This window comes from Doryrhamphus excisus, linkage group LG3, assembly GCF_037039965.1.
Source record: "Doryrhamphus excisus strain RoL-2023G ecotype Guam linkage group LG3, RoL_Dexc_Guam_v1.1, whole genome shotgun sequence".
NCBI lineage: Eukaryota > Metazoa > Chordata > Actinopteri > Syngnathiformes > Syngnathidae > Doryrhamphus > Doryrhamphus excisus.
In genome coordinates this window covers 14,301,142-14,322,948 of record NC_136359.1, presented here as the reverse complement: position 1 = coordinate 14,322,948, position 21,807 = coordinate 14,301,142, and the positions used below count along the sequence as shown (strand labels likewise).

Below are 21,807 nucleotides of genomic sequence, written 5' to 3'. Positions count from 1 at the left end.
GGCTCGGGGGCCACAGTGAGGAGAAAAGTTGTTTTTGTCAGAAGGCAGTGTCCTTTTTCATAAAGTAAAACATCATAATTTGGCAGATGCTAAGTTAGTTTGCCATGTGTTTTCATTTACAGTGAAACCTAACTCAATGTATTCCAGGTTCTGATTTCTTTGGAATTCAAAACTAAATTTCCCATACAAAGAAATAATTAGTTCCAGGGTCAACACTAAAATGCAAAAATCTTTAATTAACTCATTCAAAAGCTCTCCCTCTCCGTGTCGGGAATATTGTGTTCTTGGATATGGTTTATACCAAAAGGAAGATTAGACTTTGTTTGTTTCTACATTTCTCATTCTTTAGTCATCAGCAGTAAACATAGGTAGGTTTCATCAAAATATCCATTCTCACCAAAAAAAGGGGGAAAACCTTTTGAGACATATATGTTTAGCCAAAATATATAAAGCATAAACACAAACAACACAAAAATATGGGTGTTTTACATGAACTCATGGCATGTAAAGTGTCAATGCACCACTAATGGAATAATGGGAGGGCCTTTTCCAGTCGTCAAAAAGAGCCTCTGCTGTGTGTAAAGCAAAATCATCTATGCTGCACACTATTGACACTTTAATATCTCATCAAATATGGTCTGGTTGTAGATCATACTATGTGGCCTAATGTAATCCCCAGCTGTGTTTGTATGTCTCTTGGGAGGCTAAACAAAGCTGCTGTGGTGACCCTGTCACATCTGGGAGTAAGTGATGGTTTTTACCCATATGCTTCAGAGCCTCAGAACCCCGTGGGCGTCCTTGCAAAAGGCATGTCCCCCTCAGACCTTTTCAACACCTCTTCGACACTTGCTTAATACAAATTCCATAAGTCAAACCTCGAACATGCACTCTGTTTAACTTGTTTTGGGGCAAGTTGTGACTATGGAACTTTCGTGGACTATCATCTTTGACTCTCAGCTCAAAACGTTTCTAATGGGACAAATCTGCTTTTTCTGTAGTTTTGTGGGATTTAACACTATACCAAAGAAAAACTACAGCTTGAAGGTTCTATGCATGAGCGCTTATTTGAGCTTGCAGAAGAAGGTGTGATGTGTTGTGTTTATAGAAGTTTTATCTTGTTGCTCTGCGTTTGAATCCACTGAGAAGATGATAAGATATTACTTTATTAGTCCCACATGGGGCTACTGATGGTACTAGTGTCAATTAGTTAGTGTCAATTAATTAGAAAAACTTTTGAATGAAAATGTAATAGTATTAATTTGTTATGGCTGATAGCTAACAATAATAACAAGGAATTGAGAGACAAGTAGAGGTTTGCATGATCCAATGTCAATCCACTTGAGTTGCTTGATGACATTTTAATGACTTAAGGTTATCAAGATATCAGACTGTCCTGGGGTTCCAAAAGCTCACATAAATCAGGGCAAAGAATGTTTTCCAAGGCTTATGTGATATTGTTAATTGAAAAGCATCTCCTTGGTGAGAATGTTCCATTCACTACTGAGAGAGCACAAGTAGAGACACTTAAAGTTGAAAGTGTGTCTGTTTTACTGCCTGAATCTACCGCAGCCTCGAAGTATGAGAAAATCTCTCTAAGCTGTTAACACTTATGTAGTATTATTTAACCTTCTGAAACCATTCCCCTTTACCTGTGTTCTCACAGGTCTTCTTGAACAGTCTCCTTGAAATCTTACAAATAACTGATGTGTCTCTGCAAAAGAATGCTTGTCTTTGTATCCATAAGACAGAAAAAACAAAAGAAAGAAAAAAGCTCAGTGACCTTGTCTGTAGTCGGAAAAATAAACAGAAGGACAGAGAGGAGGAAGAGCGGATGAGGCAGAGGAATAATAAAAACAGAAAAGAAGTATTTCCATGCTTCTCCAGCTGTTTTCCCATGGAAAACCAGCAGTTATCTGACACAGCTTGTTACAATCGAATGAACGAGCCTGGTGGGATCTGGAATTGACAACTTGTGTCTGCTTAGTTACACTAGTTAATGGCCCTAATTATCTTCCTCCTTGCTGTGAACAGTCAATAAACAATTAGTGTGGCATATGGACCCCCTAAACTGTATGTTTTCTATCTCCAAGACAATGGGGTGTCCTTCTCTGGCTGTCATTATAGCTGATAAAAGTACACTTTAATCAATGACTTATCCTTTGACTCGTGGATACTATCTTTCCTTTGTAGCCTTTGCTTCTCGATTGACAAAAAGACACGGAGTACATCTGTGTTAGTACTACTGCCCAGATGGTCATGTTAGAACGAAAGGAAACAACCAATATATTGGCATGTCCAGTGTAAAACCTCTTGGCAAACATGTTCCGGTTAGCCGTAGGATTTAGCTGCTCTGTATATGGACTTTTGATAGACCTGTCTTTCCTCGGTACCAAGATAAAGGCAGAAAATAGCTATCTAGGGGGGTCCATGGCTCACCTCTAGTCTATTGAATATGGATGGATATCAGGTGAACTACACCTGAACTCTGCCTGTGATGTCTTTATAGAGAAGCATTTCTGACTTTCTTTTGCTTTTCAGTCACCATCAAAAGTTCAGGAGGCAGTAGTGTTTTGTATTCAAGGCGAGGAGAACCTTTGAAACCTTTGGGATGAAAGAGCTGCGCGGTGTCAGCCTGGAAGGTAAAGGCGATGGTGGGAGGAGGGCTAAGAGGTTGCAGAAGAGAGGTAGAAAAGTGTCCGCTTTGTAGTGCCATTTCACAAGGCTAATCTCAAATAAGTACTGTCTCCCAAGAGAGGAATATATATATATATATATATATATATATATATATATATATATATGTATAAGTACATTATAGTCACATTTCATGTTTATAACCTGAACTGATGTGGTTTGTAGCTTCTCATTTTTTAAACAATTATGTTTCTTGTATCTTGCGTGTCGTGTGTCTCAAATGCTGCATGTGCCTCTTTCTCAAACGGTCCAGGGGCATTGGTAGTGTAGTGATATTCGTGGCTGCCTTTTATGCAACTGGTGCAGATTAATTTCCCAGCGAATGCGCCAACATGCAGTCACTGGAGATCTCCAGTGCCAGTTAAAGTGGAGCAATGTGTCAGGAGGGGAATACATAAACTGATACTATGCATTATTTAAGGTTAAAAGTATCAAATTGACTCCTAATATTTTTACAGAGAAGAAAAAGTCAGCTCTTATGTTTAAAGTCGATTGATTGATAACATGTAAAAAACATCCCCGCAAGGGAGTCAGTCACTCACACACAGGTATGTCAATGGTATGTCAACTGTAGGCTGCGCGGTGAGGAAGGGGTTGGCGCACAGGCCTCACAACTAGGAGACCCGAGTTCAATTCCACCCTTGGCCATCTCTAGTGCATGCGTGGGTTTTGTCCGGGTACTCCGGTTTCCTCCCACATTCCAAAAACATGCTAGGTTAATTGGCGACTCCAAATTGTCCATAGGTATGAATGTGAGTGTGAATGTTTGTTTGTCTATATGTGCCCTGTGATTGGCTGGCGACCAGTCCAGGGTGTACCCTACCTCTCGCCTGAAGACAGCTGGGATAGGCTCCAGCACCCCCGCGACCCTCATGAGGATAAGCGGTAGAAAATGAATGAATGAATGAAGGTCAACGGTAGTAACTATAAACCTAATCGGGATTAGAGGCACACTACAGGTAAATTCATGTTTTGCTCTTATGTGACATCTCATGTCATGCCAGTGTGAACAGTACAATTCTATTTTTTTCAAATGGTATGGTTTCAATTATTTCATTACATGCATAGAGGTTACATTCTAATACTTCTACAAGTCACAATTCCACATGTCCAAAATGAAGTAAAAAGAAGCAGAGTTTCTTCAATCCTACCGCCTCTCAATTTCACATCAATTGCTAATACATTTGTTTACTTGCTGTATTCAATATTACCAAATATGAAGAAACATAACAAAATGATCAGGATTTACAATGATGTGTTACAAACAGTCAAGGTTTGTAGATTAAGAAATAATTAAATGTAAGGTTCCTTCCAGTCTTCCTGATGTTGTACTTGATATCCATCCAGCACAGAATTCATGTCCTGCTCAGCATCACTCCAAGTTTCTGAGATTGCTTGATTGACCTCTTTGAAGAGTTCAATGAATTGACTCAAATATTCCTTTATGTTATTATTCATTCATTCATTCATTTTCTACCGCTTTTTCCTCACAAGGGTCGCGGGGGGTGCTGGAGCCTATCCCAGCTGTCTTCGGGCGAGAGGCAGGGTACACCCTGGACTGGTCGCCAGCCAACCACAGGGCACACACAGACAAACAACCATTCACACCCACGGACAACCTGGAGTCACCAATTAACCTAGCATGTTTTTGGAATGTGGGAGGAAACCGGAGTACCCGGAGAAAACCCACGCATGCACGGGGAGAACATGCAAACTCCACACAGAGATGGCCGAGGGTGGAATCGAACCCTGGTCCTCCTAGCAGTGAGGTCTGCATTCTAACCACTCGACCGCCGTGCCACCTTTTATGTTATTAGTTTCCCTATAGTATTTTCCTTTGCTTCTTTGTCTTCCTTAAGGGTGGCACACAAGGCAGCATTATCATACAATAGTAACTTAATATCATCCGGTAGTACCTTGATATTTTTACATATTACTTTATTTTGCCAGCATTTTTACCTCCTTGAGAGCAGCGCACAACGCTGCTTTATCATCTTATATATAATACCTTGATTATCCTGTACTGTTTTGGTATTATTGTGTAGTGCTATATTTTCCTCGTTTAGGTTTATGACTTCATCATGGATCTTACACAAATACAGGTTTTTGGTATTTTTTGTTACTGTGAACAAAACCGCAGATTTTTAACATGCGTTGCAGTGTGAATGGAGACATATATTCAGCGAGCCGGCTTTTCATTTTGGCATATGCAAACAGGGCTGAGTTTGTGTATGGTCTCAACAATAACTGTCTTCAATAAGTACATTTGTAGTTACAGGTTCACAGAACAACACCAGATCAGGTCTTCAAGTGTTGTTCCTCTATTGGTTGTCTGCGATGTGTAACATGCTTTTTCTTTGTACATAATTAGGCTTACTCTGTACTTCACTTTTAAGGGTAAGACTTGCAGCTCAGGGGATTAACTTAGTGCTGTTTGAGGGTTAGTGAAGGGGTGTGCTTGTGAGAGGGCCCATTGTCCTGCCAGATCACTGATCTAGGGGTTTAGACCCACTGAAGGCCAACACTTTATCCTCCTCCTCACTCCACTCCAGTGGGCAACAGAATTGGCTGCATTGTGTAATATGAGGTGGAAAACCGTCCAATGCCCCACCCACCCACTTAGGTCTTGGAGTGTGTTGTGAACAGTGCTCATCACAACATCATGCACACACACATACACCTCCAGCTGGGAAAGCCATTGATGCCTTCTTAACAGTCCGATTGTTTCCTTTACCAGAGGGAGGAGTGGGGAGGAGAGTGGAGGCAGGTCACTAACTCCACCCCGAGGCTTTGACAGGGGCCAAGCAGGTGTAAACATCCAGCACTTCATGAGTGGGCGAAGGAGTGGGACCAGGAGTGGCAAGCAACCAATCCAATATTACAATACAGCAATGTGCAATAAAGCAGATGTAACTGAGGAATGGAACCGTTTTAGAAACAACCCTCTTTCATATACCAAATATTTAAATAGATTATATATTGTATTACAGCCACACATTGCTGTCTGTTTTTTAATTTGAAATTGACATTTCTACTTGATGGTGGTATTGGTACTCTATCCCAAGATAATATGTTACATCACAACACCATTTTGCCTGTCACACACTTACAGAAAATAAAGAAAAGAAGTTACATATGCTACAGTATGTTATGTTGTTTTATACAGATAACGTCTGTATTGAGTTTTATATATTCCATTTCCTGAGCATCTGGCACAACTCAACCTAAAATGAGGAAACATGGACACAATATATGACATTTTCTTGCCTTGGCATACCATACTGTGATTCTTTAGCCCATTCAGATGATGGAAATGAAGCCCTCAATGATTCATCTCCACTTAGCTATGAGTATCCCTGCCAGTTTGGAAAGCGAGCAAGCAAGGAGCTTAGCTTGTCTCTGAATGGAGCTCTGTGTGAGAAGTTAGTATACGTTTGAGAAGCTTCTGATGCTTATAATGCATACTCTTTTGGTAACGCTGTTGGGATTATAGAGTAGGAGGAGGCAAATATATCGACCAGCATGCTGTTTATCCGCTGGCTCCACACCCTCCAAACACAACACCATTACTCAGGCTAGTTTGGAGAGGCTTAACACCTGTGTTTTTTCCCCTCAGTTCATATAAACTCATTCTCTGCCTCCCTCTCACTTACTTTTTGTCTTCCAATGCAAAGAGGATGAGGCTGAGGGAATGAGAAGAGCTCCATTATTGCTGTATTTTCTTTCCAGTGAAACATTATTTACTCGAAAGATATCATCCTAGCTTTTAATCCTCTTAGTGGTGGATTGCGGTTGTACTTACAGCGGCATGCACCTGCTAAACTGCCTTCTCTTAAAGCTGAATAAACACAGCCGCAGGAGTTGTTGCCATCCCCGGCTGAACCCATCAGCTTTTTGTATGAGTAAAGGAGAGAGAAGGGGCTCACAAGAAGTTTGGAGGACAACATCTCGGCGGGCTGAGGCTCGCTCGAGGCTCCACTTGCTCTCCATTCGGCCATATTCAGACCCCAACCTGACCCCGCGATCAAACTGACACATATTTGACTTCATACAATGAGTAGGTCCAAAAAAATGTATCTTCTTTCATGTTTATTAAATTGACCAGAGAGTGCTCCGATGTCTGTGATGTCAGTGACATGCAAAAAAAAGAGTTAGAACCTAAACGGATTCTTTCCATCTTGCCGTACGGCCGATGCAGACGGAGCAGCATCGCACAGAGTTGGTGTGAGCCTACAACGGGTATTTCAAATTTTATGGAATGCTTCCAGCGGCCGCGACAGAGTCACGATGGAGCCAGTGTGATCGCGGGGTAAAGTCTTGTTCATGGTAGAGGAGAGAAACTGGGAGAGTTGCCTCAAGGCCATCAGGAAGGAAGCTTGTGTATGCTTATGTAGATGTACAAATTCTCACATAGTTCTTTATTTTAAAGGAAGTGGTTGACTGCAATTAGCCATAATACAAAAATGTAAGGACCTTTGTTGTTTTTATTATGAATAGTAATTGACTATGTAACAGTGGTAGTGCTTTTGTTTATTTTGAAAATGCTTCACAAAATAACAGTAACAAAATTCAACTTGTCCGAAAAAGAGTCGGAATAAGCAAAACTTATCTACCTCTGAAGTATCAACAGAGGTAGTGATGGAATTGCAACTGTAGGAAAAAAATACAAAAATGTGAAATATTAGCTTATGTGGTGATTGAACATAGCTTCCTTATCACTGGCTTGCCACCTTGGCCAGCTGCAATGATGACTTATCACAGAACTGAGGAACATGGAGTATCTAACAAGATTGTGTGACATGACAAACATGGCCCAAGATTTGTTTTTAATGGTCAAGTATTCCAAAAGTGACTTTGGTTTTGATTGGTTATTCACCTTTTGACCTTCTCCTTTGTAACAATGCAATGGGACCTCTAGGGTGGAATTCAATATAAATGTGAATGATGTGTGACGGTTGGTCCGGTGGTCGGAGAGACTGTTGCTTTTCGAATGCGTGCTCTACACATACATGAATATGCGTGCATGTGTGTAGGCTTGTGAATGCAAGTGTTCATTCATTTATTCATCATTCATGTTCTACCGCTTATCCTCACGAGGGTCGCGGAGGGTGCTGGAGCCTATCCCAGCTGTCTTTGGGCGTGAGGCAGGGTACACCCTGGACTGGTCGCCAGCCAGTCACAGGGCTAGTATAATTTTATTAGAAAATTGAAATAACCTTAATCTCTTCCAGGGTCAAACTCTTGCCATCATAATGTATTTATTGACTCTAGGCCAGTGGTTCCCAAACTTTTTGCAGTTTTTCATTTTCTATATCCCTTGCCCTTATTAGGGTTCCAGGTGAGCTGCAACCAATCTAAGCAATCTTTGATAGACTCGTCTCCGCTCTTTTCCAATGAAGATCTGAACTCCTGACTGTTAATAAAACACTCACTGTTTGTCTGTAAGTGACAAACGCATTCAAAGTACCCCTTGTTGCGTTGCTCAGAAGGAATCACTGGATGATTATTGGAGTGAGATGTTGTCAGACTTAACATCACATGACGGTTTTACCCTGAAAATTATGAATTCATTCTGAATTGCACAAGGTCCCAGAGGCCCCAGCCTACACTGCACATTGTCATCGACATTTACCTTCCCATTTAAAGAGGTCTTTCAAAGAATTTAAATTGAGACACTGACAAACCGACAAATTAATTAAGATACATTCAGATATGTTTGTTTATTAATTGTAAGTTAATGCACAGGTTTAATTTAGAATAAGAAGGGAGGCAGTGTATATGGTATACTGTATATGTTGGTGTATGTTTTCATCAGGTCAGAGGAAGATAGTAGGCTCAATGCATTAATTTATCAGAAGGAAGAGAAGTGCATATTGTCATTATGAAAGAGACAGTAGGTATACTATGTTGCACTTTAGCTACTTTTACGTTAACCTTGTGAGAAAAATTACCAAAAGAAATGATCGTGTTTTTCATAAAAACCATGACACTTGACCTTTGGAGATCAAATAAAAGCAGATTTCCACTATTATTCACATTATTTGGCATGACAAAACCACCACATCTAACTTATTCTTTTCACTGTCTTTGTTTTTTGATTTTTTGTCATTATTTCTAGATTTTTCATTAATTAAATTCCCCTGGCAGGAACTTCTTTGCTATTGCTCTTTGTCTGTGAATTGCTGGCATTGAAATGAATGTGTTTATAGATGTGACCCTTAGCTGCTTGAAGTCTTAAAGCAGTTCTGCTGCCAAGAGCCAAAACTCTGGCAAGGTCAGCTCATTTCTGTTTACTTTTCAAGCACTATTTACCCTCTGGGGCTTTCAAAAGCACTTCTGCAAAACATCACTTCGACGACGAAAGGGGGAGAGAGGTGAATGGGTACGTACAGATTCAGTCAAAAAACTCAGATTGAGGATTGCAATAGGATTTTGGAAGTAATACGATCAAACTATAATATGGGAGATGATATTGTTATATTTTTGAATATTGGAGACTCAAAGCCATCTCCAGGTCCTATGAATACTACTAGTATGCATATTACTAAACAAACACTAATACCTTAATGCAAACACAATTTTGCATGATAGATCCTAAGGCCATTGCCTGAATGCAAAGCCATGCAGTTGAGATTAACCCATCAATAATCACTATCTGGTGTGCCATGCATTTGCCCCAGCAGAGCTAATGATTTATCTCCCCTATATGGGACTGATCACTATCAGATTGATGAATGCACTAACCAATCATGTTCCAGCAAAGCCTCAGCATGTACATACACCAATAAGCCATGATGAACAGCCTGTGTTGTCTTATTTATGCTGACTGGGGGGGGGGGGGGGGGGGCTGTGAGCACTCTTTGAGGTTTCTTCCAAGGATGTGGTCATATGCTTCATGTGCTCATGTGTATGTAAAAAATGGACTTGTATATGAAGGTGTGGGTGGTGTGAAATGAACTGCTCTATTCCTCCGAGACCAAAGAGAAGTCATTTCTGGTTAACCTCTCATTATAGTTCAGATCTCTGGAACATGTTGTTGGATTTGGATACGTCATGGCGTGAAATCCCACTGCAAACATCCTTCCTCCGGTCTGTATTATAGGGTGAGAGAGTGGAAGTCATTATGTGAGCATGTGCTTGAAAATGTGTGTGGATGCAAAGCTTCATGGACAAATTGTGTTCTTCCATGTAAGATGTACTGCATCTGCCCTTGAATGATTGATGTCGATTTTGCCCTTGTTGCTGTTGTTGCTACATAGCCTGGGCCCCTGTGTGTTCCATGCTGATGTCCTTGTATAGTAAAGCTTGGGTTTATTTTCTCTGGACTGACAAAGACACCTCCTCTTGAACTTTTATAGCTCCTCTTTGTGATGTGTATCTGAGAGAGTTGACCTCGGTCACCAGGCTTTACAGGCTTCCGCCTGTATCTCAGCCTCCCTGTTTGTTTTTCCTTCACTTTGCTCTCTCATATTTATTGCTTTTCATGCATTTACACACAAGAAGAATGACAAATGCCAGAAAATAAGATTGACGGTGGCATTTGTGAATGTCACAGAAATTGTCTGTTTGTTACATACTATGGAGATCATTGCATGGGCCAAACTGTTGCTGTTGGGTGACTTGCAGTACTTCAAGTACAAGTTCCATGTCGTGATTAATGTTATTTTCTTCTCAGGTTAGACTCACAGTTGGCAATGTGGACCGTGGACAAGCACATTTGACACCTAAAATGCGAACTGGGAATTCTGTGAACTACAAAATTTAGGCAATAAACATTAAAATAATGAATTAGACAATAATTATTAAAAAAAGAAATAAACTGCTAAATTTGCACGATACTTTTATTTTTAGCTGCCTGAGTTAAGTCCATGTATACATTACATTCACAAAATAAACAGCAACTGCTGATCATCATGAAAGGGCAAGGGACCAATATTTTGTTTCCCTGGGCTGATATTCAGTCTTGGTCAGTTCATTGTGTAAATCCCAATAAAGATTAAGTACAGAGCATAAAACCCAATAAATGCCAAAACCAGTAAAAGAAGGGTTAGAAAGAGCTTAGGGACACAAGACTCCCACAAACCTAAGCTAGAGCAACTTCTATGACACCTTATACTCCCAACATGCATGGTTCTCTCCATTCAGTCACACTCGGTCTCATAATATAAAACACTATTTAGTAAAGAGGTCCCAGCCAACAAATTGTTGACCAGGCGCTGGGGGTTTAAAGCATGTGGGCCTAAACTAAAGTGACAGTTATTTGCCCCTCAAGCCCTGAAGGAAGAAATCTGTAAAGCTATTTCCTGTTGTGTCACATTTCTTGGTTGGGGATGTACGTATTCCCATGTATTACACCCTTGTCTAAGCATGCACTCATGATATCACTCCATAACCTTTGTCCTCACTTTATGGCAAAGATCCAAAAGGTTAACCAAAGTTGTTTGCTGTATGGTCGTTGGTTCCTCGTATACTGAGGATGGTGAAATACACTAGGCTAGTGATCATGGCCACTCAGGGATGATAAATATGGCTGTGATGGAAAACCTCAATTATATCCTATACAAATAGCAGATATGTATTAGACTGGAGTGGCTGCATTTTGTAGACTTTTGATGTGTTTCCCTTTTCAGTGGTTGCAATGCCTGCTGTGTCTCATGACAGAGATCCCACATATTGGCCTTGGCCTCATCTGGTTCCTTTTTGTAGCTCACTCCTCCTTCTTTAGCAGATCCAACAATTCCTCTTTCGGCTAGAGGGCTCCACTTTGATAATGTGGAAAATCAGAATCATGATATAGTGGAACTTTAAGGGTCACAGGTCCAGACCGATGGAATTTTTCTGCATTATTATCTCAAATATTTTCTGGTGTATGGAGTGTATTCTTCTTCTTCTTTTCAGTTCCCTTGTTGAGGCTGGTTCTTGTCATGGAATAAGTGTCCTAAAAAAGCAGGAAAAAAAGCTCATGTGTAATGTTATACCTGATAGTGATTACTTTAGACATAGTTTCCCAGATATTGTAGTCCGATTCTGAATTATAAAATCTAAGGGGCTGTCCACGTGGAAAAGACTTTCATCCACATGTAAACTGCATTCTGGGTGCCTTGAAACATATTTTTTTAAACGACTTTCTGAGTGACAAAGTGAAAACAGAGGTTCGTCATTTCTGTGTAGACCAGCAAAACCGCCGACATCACCGACCAGCCGCCGTAACGTGACCAGAAGTGAGTTTCGACGACAAGCCAACATAATATCAGAACATTTTCCTGACATTTGTCTCTAAAATGACTCACAAAAGTAATTCCACTTGTAAGTCTAGAGCAGCCTTGGAAAGTGGAAGATGATGGACTTATGTGCATGTGTTCTCTCTTCTTCTCTAGTTTGGTGTGTCACGTGCTTCCGTCTGTTTACAGCGACACACGTACTGTAGGCGTGCCTTGTGTATTACACTGTTTTCACCCAGCACAGTGTGGATGATGGTATTCAGTGCTTTTTACATTACATGATAGCACATCTGATTTATGATAGAACACTTCAGGACAAACTTAATTTTCCTTGAAGGGTTTGTGTAGATTTTAATTCACAGAATCTTTATGAACATATTTATTTTACTAATCAGTCCCGATCAAAACAAATTATGTTTGAATGAGATGTGTTTGTTTTACTAATTATGGTTGTCTGATTAGAAAATGACGTTTTTTTTTTTCTAAAGACAGATTGAGCAAAATCAAGCGAAACCAGAGCGTTATCATTTTCACCTTTCTTCGTGTCACAAGAATTGTTTACGTCAGTCATTGCCAGAGACCTTGATATTGAACGATATTCAGTCAGAGGTACATTAAGTTGCTGAGGTAAATCATCGGTAATTTTTTTTTACCCCCCCTGATTTGAAATACTAGAGAAACTGATATTTATAAATTTATCTGTGCTGGACAAACTGAACTTTAAAATAAAACCAGGAAAATGCAACAAAATGGAAGGCATACAAGCAAATTCAAGAGTCAAATTGCATGTTGAGTACTATAAATTTGCACATGCATTGAAATTAAAGCCTCTCGCATGATAAGAGAGGAAACTGCTTGCTGTCTGCCGCCTTTATGCCAAACACACCTGGGATGCACCTTCCAGGTGTGTCACCACTCTGCAGAGGAGGTAAAAAAAACAAAAACACACACACAAAGCAGTCACAAAACACTGCGGGACGTAACAACTCTCTCACTACAAATCAGTGATGTGGGGGACCACACAGTGTCATTCGCAATTATTATATTTTTGTCGACAAAGTCATAAGGAATCTTACAGATCCACAATGTTCCATGTGTTTCTCAGCTCATTAACACCTACACCTTGACTCCACATATGGAATTCCAGGCAATGTCTGGTGGAGTCATTGAATGGAGGGGATTTTGCATTGGCTAAACACCGTGTGATTGCATAGTGGCAGAAGTGTCACCACTAACCGTCTGTTTTTGTGTCTCATGAAACAGTGTTTTTATTTTTTTTCTATGCAGTGTATTATTGTACTTCTTGGACCAGAATATCAAAAATCTGGAGGTAAAACACATTTGCATGGTGAAATTACGTTCAATAACGCAAACTTTCAGGCCATTGTATGCAAGACCTGCTTTATTCTTTGTGATTCATCAGTTATTAGGGCTTCCCGCATTAACTGCTCAATGTTCGAATTTGCATCCCCCATAATTTTCTTCTGCTATTCCGCCTTACCCCCTCACATGACTTTGCCCCCCACCTCCATCTGTAGCGACCTGGTTCTTGATCTCTACATTGGGAGCAGATACCTCTGATCGGATTAATAATTCTGCCACTTTGATGTTGGAACTGTTTGACAATGACAGAGTTAGGAAGAGGGGACGATGGGCAGGGAAAGAATAAGACAGAAGGAAAAGAGGCAAAGGCAGCCATGAAGACAGTGGGAAAAAGAATGATGGCAGAGATGTAAAGAATCCTTTCTTGGCAGCCAGATGTATAATCTCAAAGTATGTCTGTCAGTGTGCATTACCTCCCCCAAGGTTGTCAGGTCAGGCTTTGTCAGCTGTCTTTGTCATTTTTCTACAACTTCCTGCCTATATTTTCATATATTCCCGTGGATTTTTTTCAAGATAGTAGATTTTATTTCCATAATGTCAACATTAAATATAAAAATGGATCATGATTACATTATTACTGTAAATAAAATACAATTAAAAGAAATTGATGTGGCAGTGGACCAGTGTCCTAAAAAGATTATATTTGTATCTTAAAGGAACACATGAGAAATGCACAGTCAAAGCTGTTCAACTAATGATTTGGCCTGTATTTACAGAAGTGTGTCGTCATTGCTGTGAAGTACCGAGGGTCAACGAGGGGGTACAGATGAGGCATCTATTCCTCATTGACTCCCAGACTGAGACCTAGGCCTCAACCATTAAGCCAATCCCTCACATGCAGCTGACCTTCTAACAGCCTATCACCTTAAGTGGCTTGCAGCCTGAGAGCAAATCGACACAGACAAAGGTGTTGGTCCGAGTTGCAGTTATTGTAAGACAGGTTTGGTAAGAGACGGAGTGAAAGTGAGCAGAAGAAAATTTGTAGGAATGTTTCGTATGGCTTTAGAAGCCAAAGGTGAGAGCAAGTGGTGGGCGAGAGCGCCTTAATCTGTGGCTGACGAGGGCACCAACCAGGAGCCCTGTGTGCAATAATTACATTAGAGTCAAATGGATCCCTGTATCTTAAAGCAACACATTTCTGCCCTGCAGGAGAATCCCTGTGTAATTGTAATCCAGCAAGACGAGGCAAGTGCAATAAGTGCCTACCTTTTTAAAGTGAAGAGGTTTAAGAGAATGCTTTTGTGTGCATGTTAAGCGTGTGTGCTTGTGTTGTTTTATGACTTTGACTATCTACCTAATGGTTGCACAAATGCAAAGAAGAAGAATCTCTGCGGAAAATATATGAGAATTGTTTCCAAGTGAATGGAATGATTCTGCCGGTGGACATATAGTGGTATACTGTGTTGAATGTATTTACATGTGTTGTGGCATTTGGCGGGAGTGTATGTTGGCAGCCATGCTTTTAGCACTGCTTAAGGGAAAGGTGGATGGTAGGATGGGGAGATATACTATAAGAGAAATGGATGGATAGAATGAGAAGGGAGAGGGGGGGTTAGTATATCTGGTGAGCAGAGCCAGGCGCAGCCGGAGGGGAGGAGAGGTTGATCTGTTTAGTGTCCATCTCCTGCCAGCTTTCACTGGTCATTAAAAGTAAGCTGTTATCAGACAGTGCAGGGAGGACTACCCAAACAGGCAGCACAGTGCTGCGTCTTCAGGTAACAGCTCCTTATCTTTTTTGCTGATTGCCTTCACGCTCCCAATCCGTCTGACGTTGGCATCTCAATCAGTCTTAAAATAATCTGCCTCCTCGTGGAGCAGCAGCGCAAGAAGGTCTGTCTCTGTACTTGCATCGCTCCCATTTCTCCCGCTCCGGCACCCCGCCTCTCCCTTCCTGACTTGATTCTGCATATTTAATCCGGCAAAGCGTTTGGTCCCGCACACGTTGTAGGAAATAAACAAACAAGTCTCCAAATCTGCCAAGGTGTGTTGTGCTCTCTTCCAGAGAATGTGTACCTAGTGTAGTCCAATCTTGCGGATCTGAACTTTTGGCTCCTGCAGGATAAAAAGTCATCAGATCACACATCATAGTGTAAGCCTTCAACCTCTGTCAGCATCACAATACATAACTTCTATATAGTATGACATTATACAATTTCTGAAGATTTCTGGGAAGATGATGAACTGGAGTCATTTCGAGGCTCCGATGCAGATGCAGATTGTCCCCAAGAGGATGTGGAGGTCCTGGGCTATGGTTACACATGGTCTGCGGCGCCGAGGCCAGTCGGGTGTATTGACAATTTGGAGTCAGTTTATGGTCGAGAAATGAACATTTAATCCACGGGCAACAGCTTTAATGAACATTCCTGCAATCAGCTTGCTTATTGCACACAACCTCAACACTTAACACGCAATATCTGTGGCATTGTGTTATATGATGAAACTGCACACTTTGGAGTGGCATTTTAATGGGGCAAGCCTGTAGGGCACACCTGTGCAATAATCATGCTGTCTCATCAGCATCCACCTGTGATGTGGATGGTTTATCTCAGCAAAGGAGAAGTTCTCGCTAACACACATAAACCCAATTTTGTGAGCAATATTTGAAAGTGATAGGCCTTTTTTGTACATACAAAAACTTTCACCTCATGAAAGAAATGACCAAAATCAAAAGTATTGCATTTATGTATTTTGAGTGAATTTTAAAAAAAGCTGAGAAAAATACAAGCAGGGAACATAAGTTCAACAGAATATGACAAATTTTCGACAATTCCACTTCCAAACTCTGCATGTGTATAATATATCAATTATTTCCTCACAGTGTGTTAATTATGGGAACTCTTCAGGCAGACTCATCTATTCTATAGAAGCAAGGAGGCAATATCATTTTCCTACTGCTGTTGGGTTTTCTCACATTATGGACTGTTTTCCTTACTTTCTTCATTCTTTTGTAATTTTCGTTGCAGTATTCCTTCCATAAACCAGTCATAAAACGTTTACGAAGTAAGAGAGAGGATGCTTTCTTACCATTTGGCTTGCTCCCTGTTTTCTTTCTAACCCCTCCTTCTCTCTCTAATTTGTGGTGTTATGTTACCTTCTTTGCCAAATGCTGTTATGTCAAGAAGTGGGAGTGAGATGTGTCAAAGGAGTGTGCTACTATTGCAAGACATTTGATAATCCGTTAATCCTGTTGGTGTTTGTTAGCAAAACCAAGCAGAAAGTCTCAGTGTGAATGTTCTAGAATTGTATGACATTTATATGAATGTTTACAACATTTCCCTGACACGGCAAGCAATTTCTAAGCATCAGACATAGAAAAACACTTGGCTTAGATACATGAGTTGATACATAGTAGATATTGCATACAGATGGTGGTGTGCAGTCAGGGCCAGCAAGGCCTTCTCTGCTGACCTAACCATTTAACAGAAGCACTGACCTACAGTTAAAATTATAATTGTAGCATTTGTTCTATCCATCTATGTTTTAAAAAGTTTTGAATTTGAATATGTTATATAAAAATGTATGTCCACGTGTATCATTTGCACTTTTTCCTCTTTTGAGAATCATGTTACAAATTGTGTTAATAAACGTAACTTGGACATTGTTTTAAGTTGTTCCAGATGTTATCTCAGCTCATTTTTAATACCGCTTATTGTCACTAGGGTTGCAGGTATGCTAGAGCCTACACCCCCCAGGGCACATATAGATAATCATTCACACTCCCATTCATACCTATGGACAATTTGGAGTCGCCAATTAATTGGAATGTGGGAGGAAACCAGAGTACCTTGGGAAAACCCACGCACACACGGGGAGAACATGCAAACTGCACACAGAGATGCCAAAACACGGATCCGCGGGCAGGCTGTGTGGACACCATGCAGCCCCATTGTTTTTATTACATGCAATATTTTTTATTCACTGTTTTGAGTTGGCAACATGATAATTTTTGCTATTTTATTGTACCTACTGCAAAAGTCACCAAATTGAATGTTGGTCAGTGAGCATTAATGAAAATGCATATGTGGTTGCATCTCCAGTAGATGGTGTAATAGTGACTGTATAGTGCATATTGAATATACTCCCACCTCACAGTGAGTCAGATAAATGAACATCACTACTTCACTTCTGATGTCATATGGGATTCTATACTGTAGCTGACAACCGAGTAATAACTCCTCTATCTCTCCACCTCAAGTTATTTTTTTTTCTCTGGTGCTCCCTTGTTTGCTCCCTTCTACTTCCACCCACAATGCATCCTTCTACCCCGCCGTGATCTGTCTCGCTCCAGTCCTGCTCTGTCTCCCATTCTTTGTCTCTGCCCTCATCCATGTGATGTGTGATATGTATCATTGGTTAAGACGACTCCTGGCCGGCATGTTGACATTCCCCCGTGCCTCTTCATCTCTCCCCGCAGAGCTGAGTGCTGCTGAGTTGTGTTGATTAATGATATTGATTGTTTCACACACTGGTTGACTTTCAGTGATGGAGGGCCAGAGAGCAAGAGACAGAAACAAGAGCACAAATGTGAGATAAATTGCAAGAAAAAAATATAATAACTCACACTCGTTACATTATTCCCCTGACGCATACACACACACACACACATCAATACAAGCTCTGTTTCCATGGAAACCATACCATATCAAATGCACAGAATCGAACTGCAGGAAAAAACATGAGCATCACAGGTGACGGGAGGCATGTAAGTGCAGTTATCTATGTTTGTCTGCTGCCAGTTTCTTTATAAATACAGTGAACAAAGAGACACTGTGGACAACTCAGTGTGTGCATCAATGGCAAGAAAAACAGGATGTCAATATCCTATCAGGATGGGTCTCCCTGGCGCCTGATAACTAGTGTCAATAGCAATGAGGAAGTGTTAATACCTTTTTATGGGTGGAGGATCTTGCGCTTACAAGGATTTCTTACATGAGCTTGTGGTATTTTTCTATACGTTTTGGCATTTTGTCATCCACACGCCATTGTTAGGATGTCTTTTTGTCTTCATCCTTGTTGGCTAAAATGCCCTAAAGGTTAAAGATTACAGTGGCTCCTCTGAGGCTGAAGACCATTATGTCAGACAATTATATATTATATCCGACAACTGCTGACTTTTTTATATGTAACATTTCTTCACATATGAAGTTGCCATCATAAAACAAAAACTTTAATAATTGTTACATTTTAAGCAATATTTTAATGCTTTTAAGTGTCATAAAAGTGTGAGAAATAACTTTACGGCTTGTAAGCTACTTATTTCTCCTTGGTTATTGCCTAATTTACTATGTACTGTGCAGCCAGAACGGTGCAGAGATGTCACAACAAGTTCTATTTCTCCCTTCTAGATCACTGAGATCCACAAATTCTCCCAGTTTGTGACTTGATTTTGTGTTCTTTACATTACGTTTCCTCTTTGCCATCACTGGTCCCATTTGGCTTGTTAGCACAAATTTCTACCAATTATTTCCAAATTTTACGATATTTTGAGGTTTCACCATATAGTGCCTGTTTCCGTTTTGTCCATTCCAAAAGGATGAGCTTTAGTCGGACGCAAACATCACAGTCTCTTGCCAGCATTGTAATTAAGACAGCGTATGAAAACTGAGAAATATTTTAGCTAAAGTTTTAGTGACAGAACGAATCTTGCAAAAACCAGGACATACAAAAACCAAGGTTCCACTGTGCACTGTTTGTTTCCATATGCAAACATCTTCTGTAGATAGATTGATTATGAATGAGATTCACTAATTCCATGTGAAATGTTAGCAGTCCCTGTGTGCATCAATGAGCTCATTAATGTTCAACAATCACTGGGCAACATTGTTTATGAGTTAATGTTAAGGCACTTGATTCTTGAGATGGGAATTCCCTCCTCCCCCAGTGGAGCTTTCTCTCTCACAGGCTTGACACGGCACATGCAGAGAGTCATACCACAACTCTGGTCAAGGTTTGCAGGCTCCCATGAAAGCATTAAAGTTGTAGTGCATGTAGCCGGCCGTGCAAGCAGGATGCAGAGTGTGTGAATCAGGGTATGTCCCACATGGGTCAGAGGGAATATTTCAGGAAGTGTAAGATGCTAAAAAAACATGTGATGTGCTCACATTTCCTCACATTCTTGCTGGCACTTGTGCAAATAAATACAAGCCAAGCATTAGCCTACATTGATTGTGCTGAGTGGAGCGTAATGGAGCAGGGCGTTACCTTGCTGAGGTGTGTCACCACATCTTTGATGCCTTCAACACCTCCTAAGCAGAAACACGGAAAAGGTTCGAGTGACGCCAGGCCATTGCTGGTCTGTATAAACAGATGATCAATTGCTTTTTGGGGACACTGAATATACATACTACTGTGACTGCCTATTGAATCATTGTGTGCATGAATGAATTGTGCCGGTTGATGTTTGTCCATGTTTTTTAACTCTTGTGTATGATCATGTTTAGCATATGCTGCCCCGGCTATGTGCGTTCATGCGCTCTACTGTCTGGCCTTCTCTTGTTCTCCCAGCTGTCCTAACACTAGTCTGTGTTGACAGTAAACACAGCTGCAGGTCACAGAGGCCTCGCTCTGGTCCGACATGGGGATCTGAAGGCCGAAGGGGGGAGAGGACCCAATGCACATACACACAGAGGGGGAATGAATGCAGGAAAGGGATGGTTGGACGAAAGGTCAAGACTCTTTGCTCAGAGACCAGAAGACTAAAGTGGAAAAGTTAAAAGAGGATATTCCGCTTTCGTTTCAGCACGTGCCCCCTCGGCTCTTGTTGCAGTTGACAGAGGCACAAAAATAGAAGTTTCCACAGTTGAGCTCATTCATGCAAAGAATGATGTATAAAATAATTTCTCAAGACAGGTTTAACAGACACTGGATTCAAAGTGTTGTTTTTGGGTTGTTAAGAGACAAACCTTGGAAAAAGGGTCTCATGCTCCTATGAATATATGTTACGGGGTTGGAAAGACCCGACTACCCGCTGCCTATGCGCTGCAACATTGTCACCCGTAGCACCGGAGAAGGTTTTGATGGTTTCTTGGATGAAAGGAAAAATATAACAGATTTATGGGAAATGTTTGTATTCTGTATAAACAGTATTGACACAGAATCACCCAGCAATTTTCCATCTTTGCAGGACATATCAAAGCTGTAGCCAAATGGCACTGTGCCGTGTGTAAGGGCATTTAGTGCCCGAGACTCACTTCTCCCACCTTGTTGTGTTGAAAGCAATTGTAACTGCCCGACTTGGATTTCATACGTCACACCATACATCGGCTAAATGCTGCATCTACAATTACAGATATTGTGTATATAAAAGACAAGTTGAGTTAAAGAGGATCAGATAATGTCGACAAAGACTAGTAATAAAAGAAACACAATACATATTTGTAGGTCAGGATCACAACACAGCCATTAATAATAACAGCAGACACAAAGTGACCCAAGAGCTCATGTGGCTCATTAAATCTCCATACCATCAGACATTTCTGACTTTTTACTTCATTGTAGATTGGATGTGTTTTAAGGATCGATATGCTGTGATAAATCATCTCTACATAGTTTTATTTAACAGATGACATTAGCATTGCATACAGACACACAACCATTAGAGGGTCCGTGACCTTTGTATGTATGATTGATAGCTTGTCTGACCTTGTCTACATGTTGCAGCTCCGACACTATAACATGCGTTATAACCAAGCTATCTCAATGTATACGTTCCTTACAAATGGACAAGGTAAAGACGTACACAAATTCCGTTGTTGCACTCTTAGTTGTACAAATCAACTCACACACTGATGCCCCCCACCCATTTGACGTGTTCTCTCCTCCAGCCCCAAAGGACAGATCAGGCACAGCTGTGACTTCGGAGGTCACAAGGCTCAGAGGGGTCAGACTGAGCAGACTCTGTGAGAGCCCAACACAGGGTCACAGGTCACTCTCAGCAGCCCCGGCGGTGTGAAAGGTCATGGGTCAGAGTCTCACCGCGATGTGTCGGCAGGGTAGAGTTTCAAAAGACGGCTGGGGCCAGTGAGAGGCACAGATTTATAGATACTGAGCTGAGCCCCGGTCCTTGGCCTGAGGTAATTACACAGAATATGAGCATGCCCATTGAGGCTTCGCCGCCATATTTCATTTCCACCCTGAGCCCCTGTAGACTGAAATAATACATGAGATAGCCAGGGAGAGAGACAAGAGCGAGACCGAGGGGCAGAGAAAGGAAGATCCAGTGAGGGTGAGAGGAGATAGAAAAGGGCCGATGGAGAGAAGGAAGGAGAGCAAATGAGAATGAGTGTGAGAGTGAGATGGTGCGTGAGTGGGACACTGACTAGCGGGAAAGTCAAAGGGTCATTCTTGTTACTAAACAAAACTCCATTCTTAGCTACAAGACCTTTGACGTCAAATTCCAGTAAGACAGGGAGAGGGTCATAGGGATCATCCCCGGGGAACACCGGGAGCTGGAATGACACGAAGCACGGACAGCAGGGAGTGACGGCCTCGCGAGACGAGAGCAGCGATG

At 41.1% G+C, this 21,807-nt stretch overlaps 1 protein-coding gene across 7 annotated transcripts in view; it reads left to right on the top strand.

Moving 5' to 3' along the window:
* LOC131127936 (uncharacterized) overlaps window positions 1-21,807 on the top strand; it is a 290,462-nt gene that overhangs the window by 208,653 nt on the left and 60,002 nt on the right. Inside the window, exon 8 of one of the 7 annotated variants that reach the window (XM_078789698.1) lies at window positions 11,866-11,933. The exons of 5 other annotated variants lie outside the window; for them this stretch is intronic. In XM_078789698.1, the coding sequence (XP_078645824.1) occupies window positions 11,866-11,909 (44 nt within the window). In that variant the 3' untranslated portion in view covers window positions 11,910-11,933. Of the gene's footprint in view, window positions 1-5,431; window positions 5,750-11,865; window positions 11,934-21,807 lie in introns of those variants that run through there. One more of the 7 variants, XM_078789699.1, reaches the window with a different exon arrangement.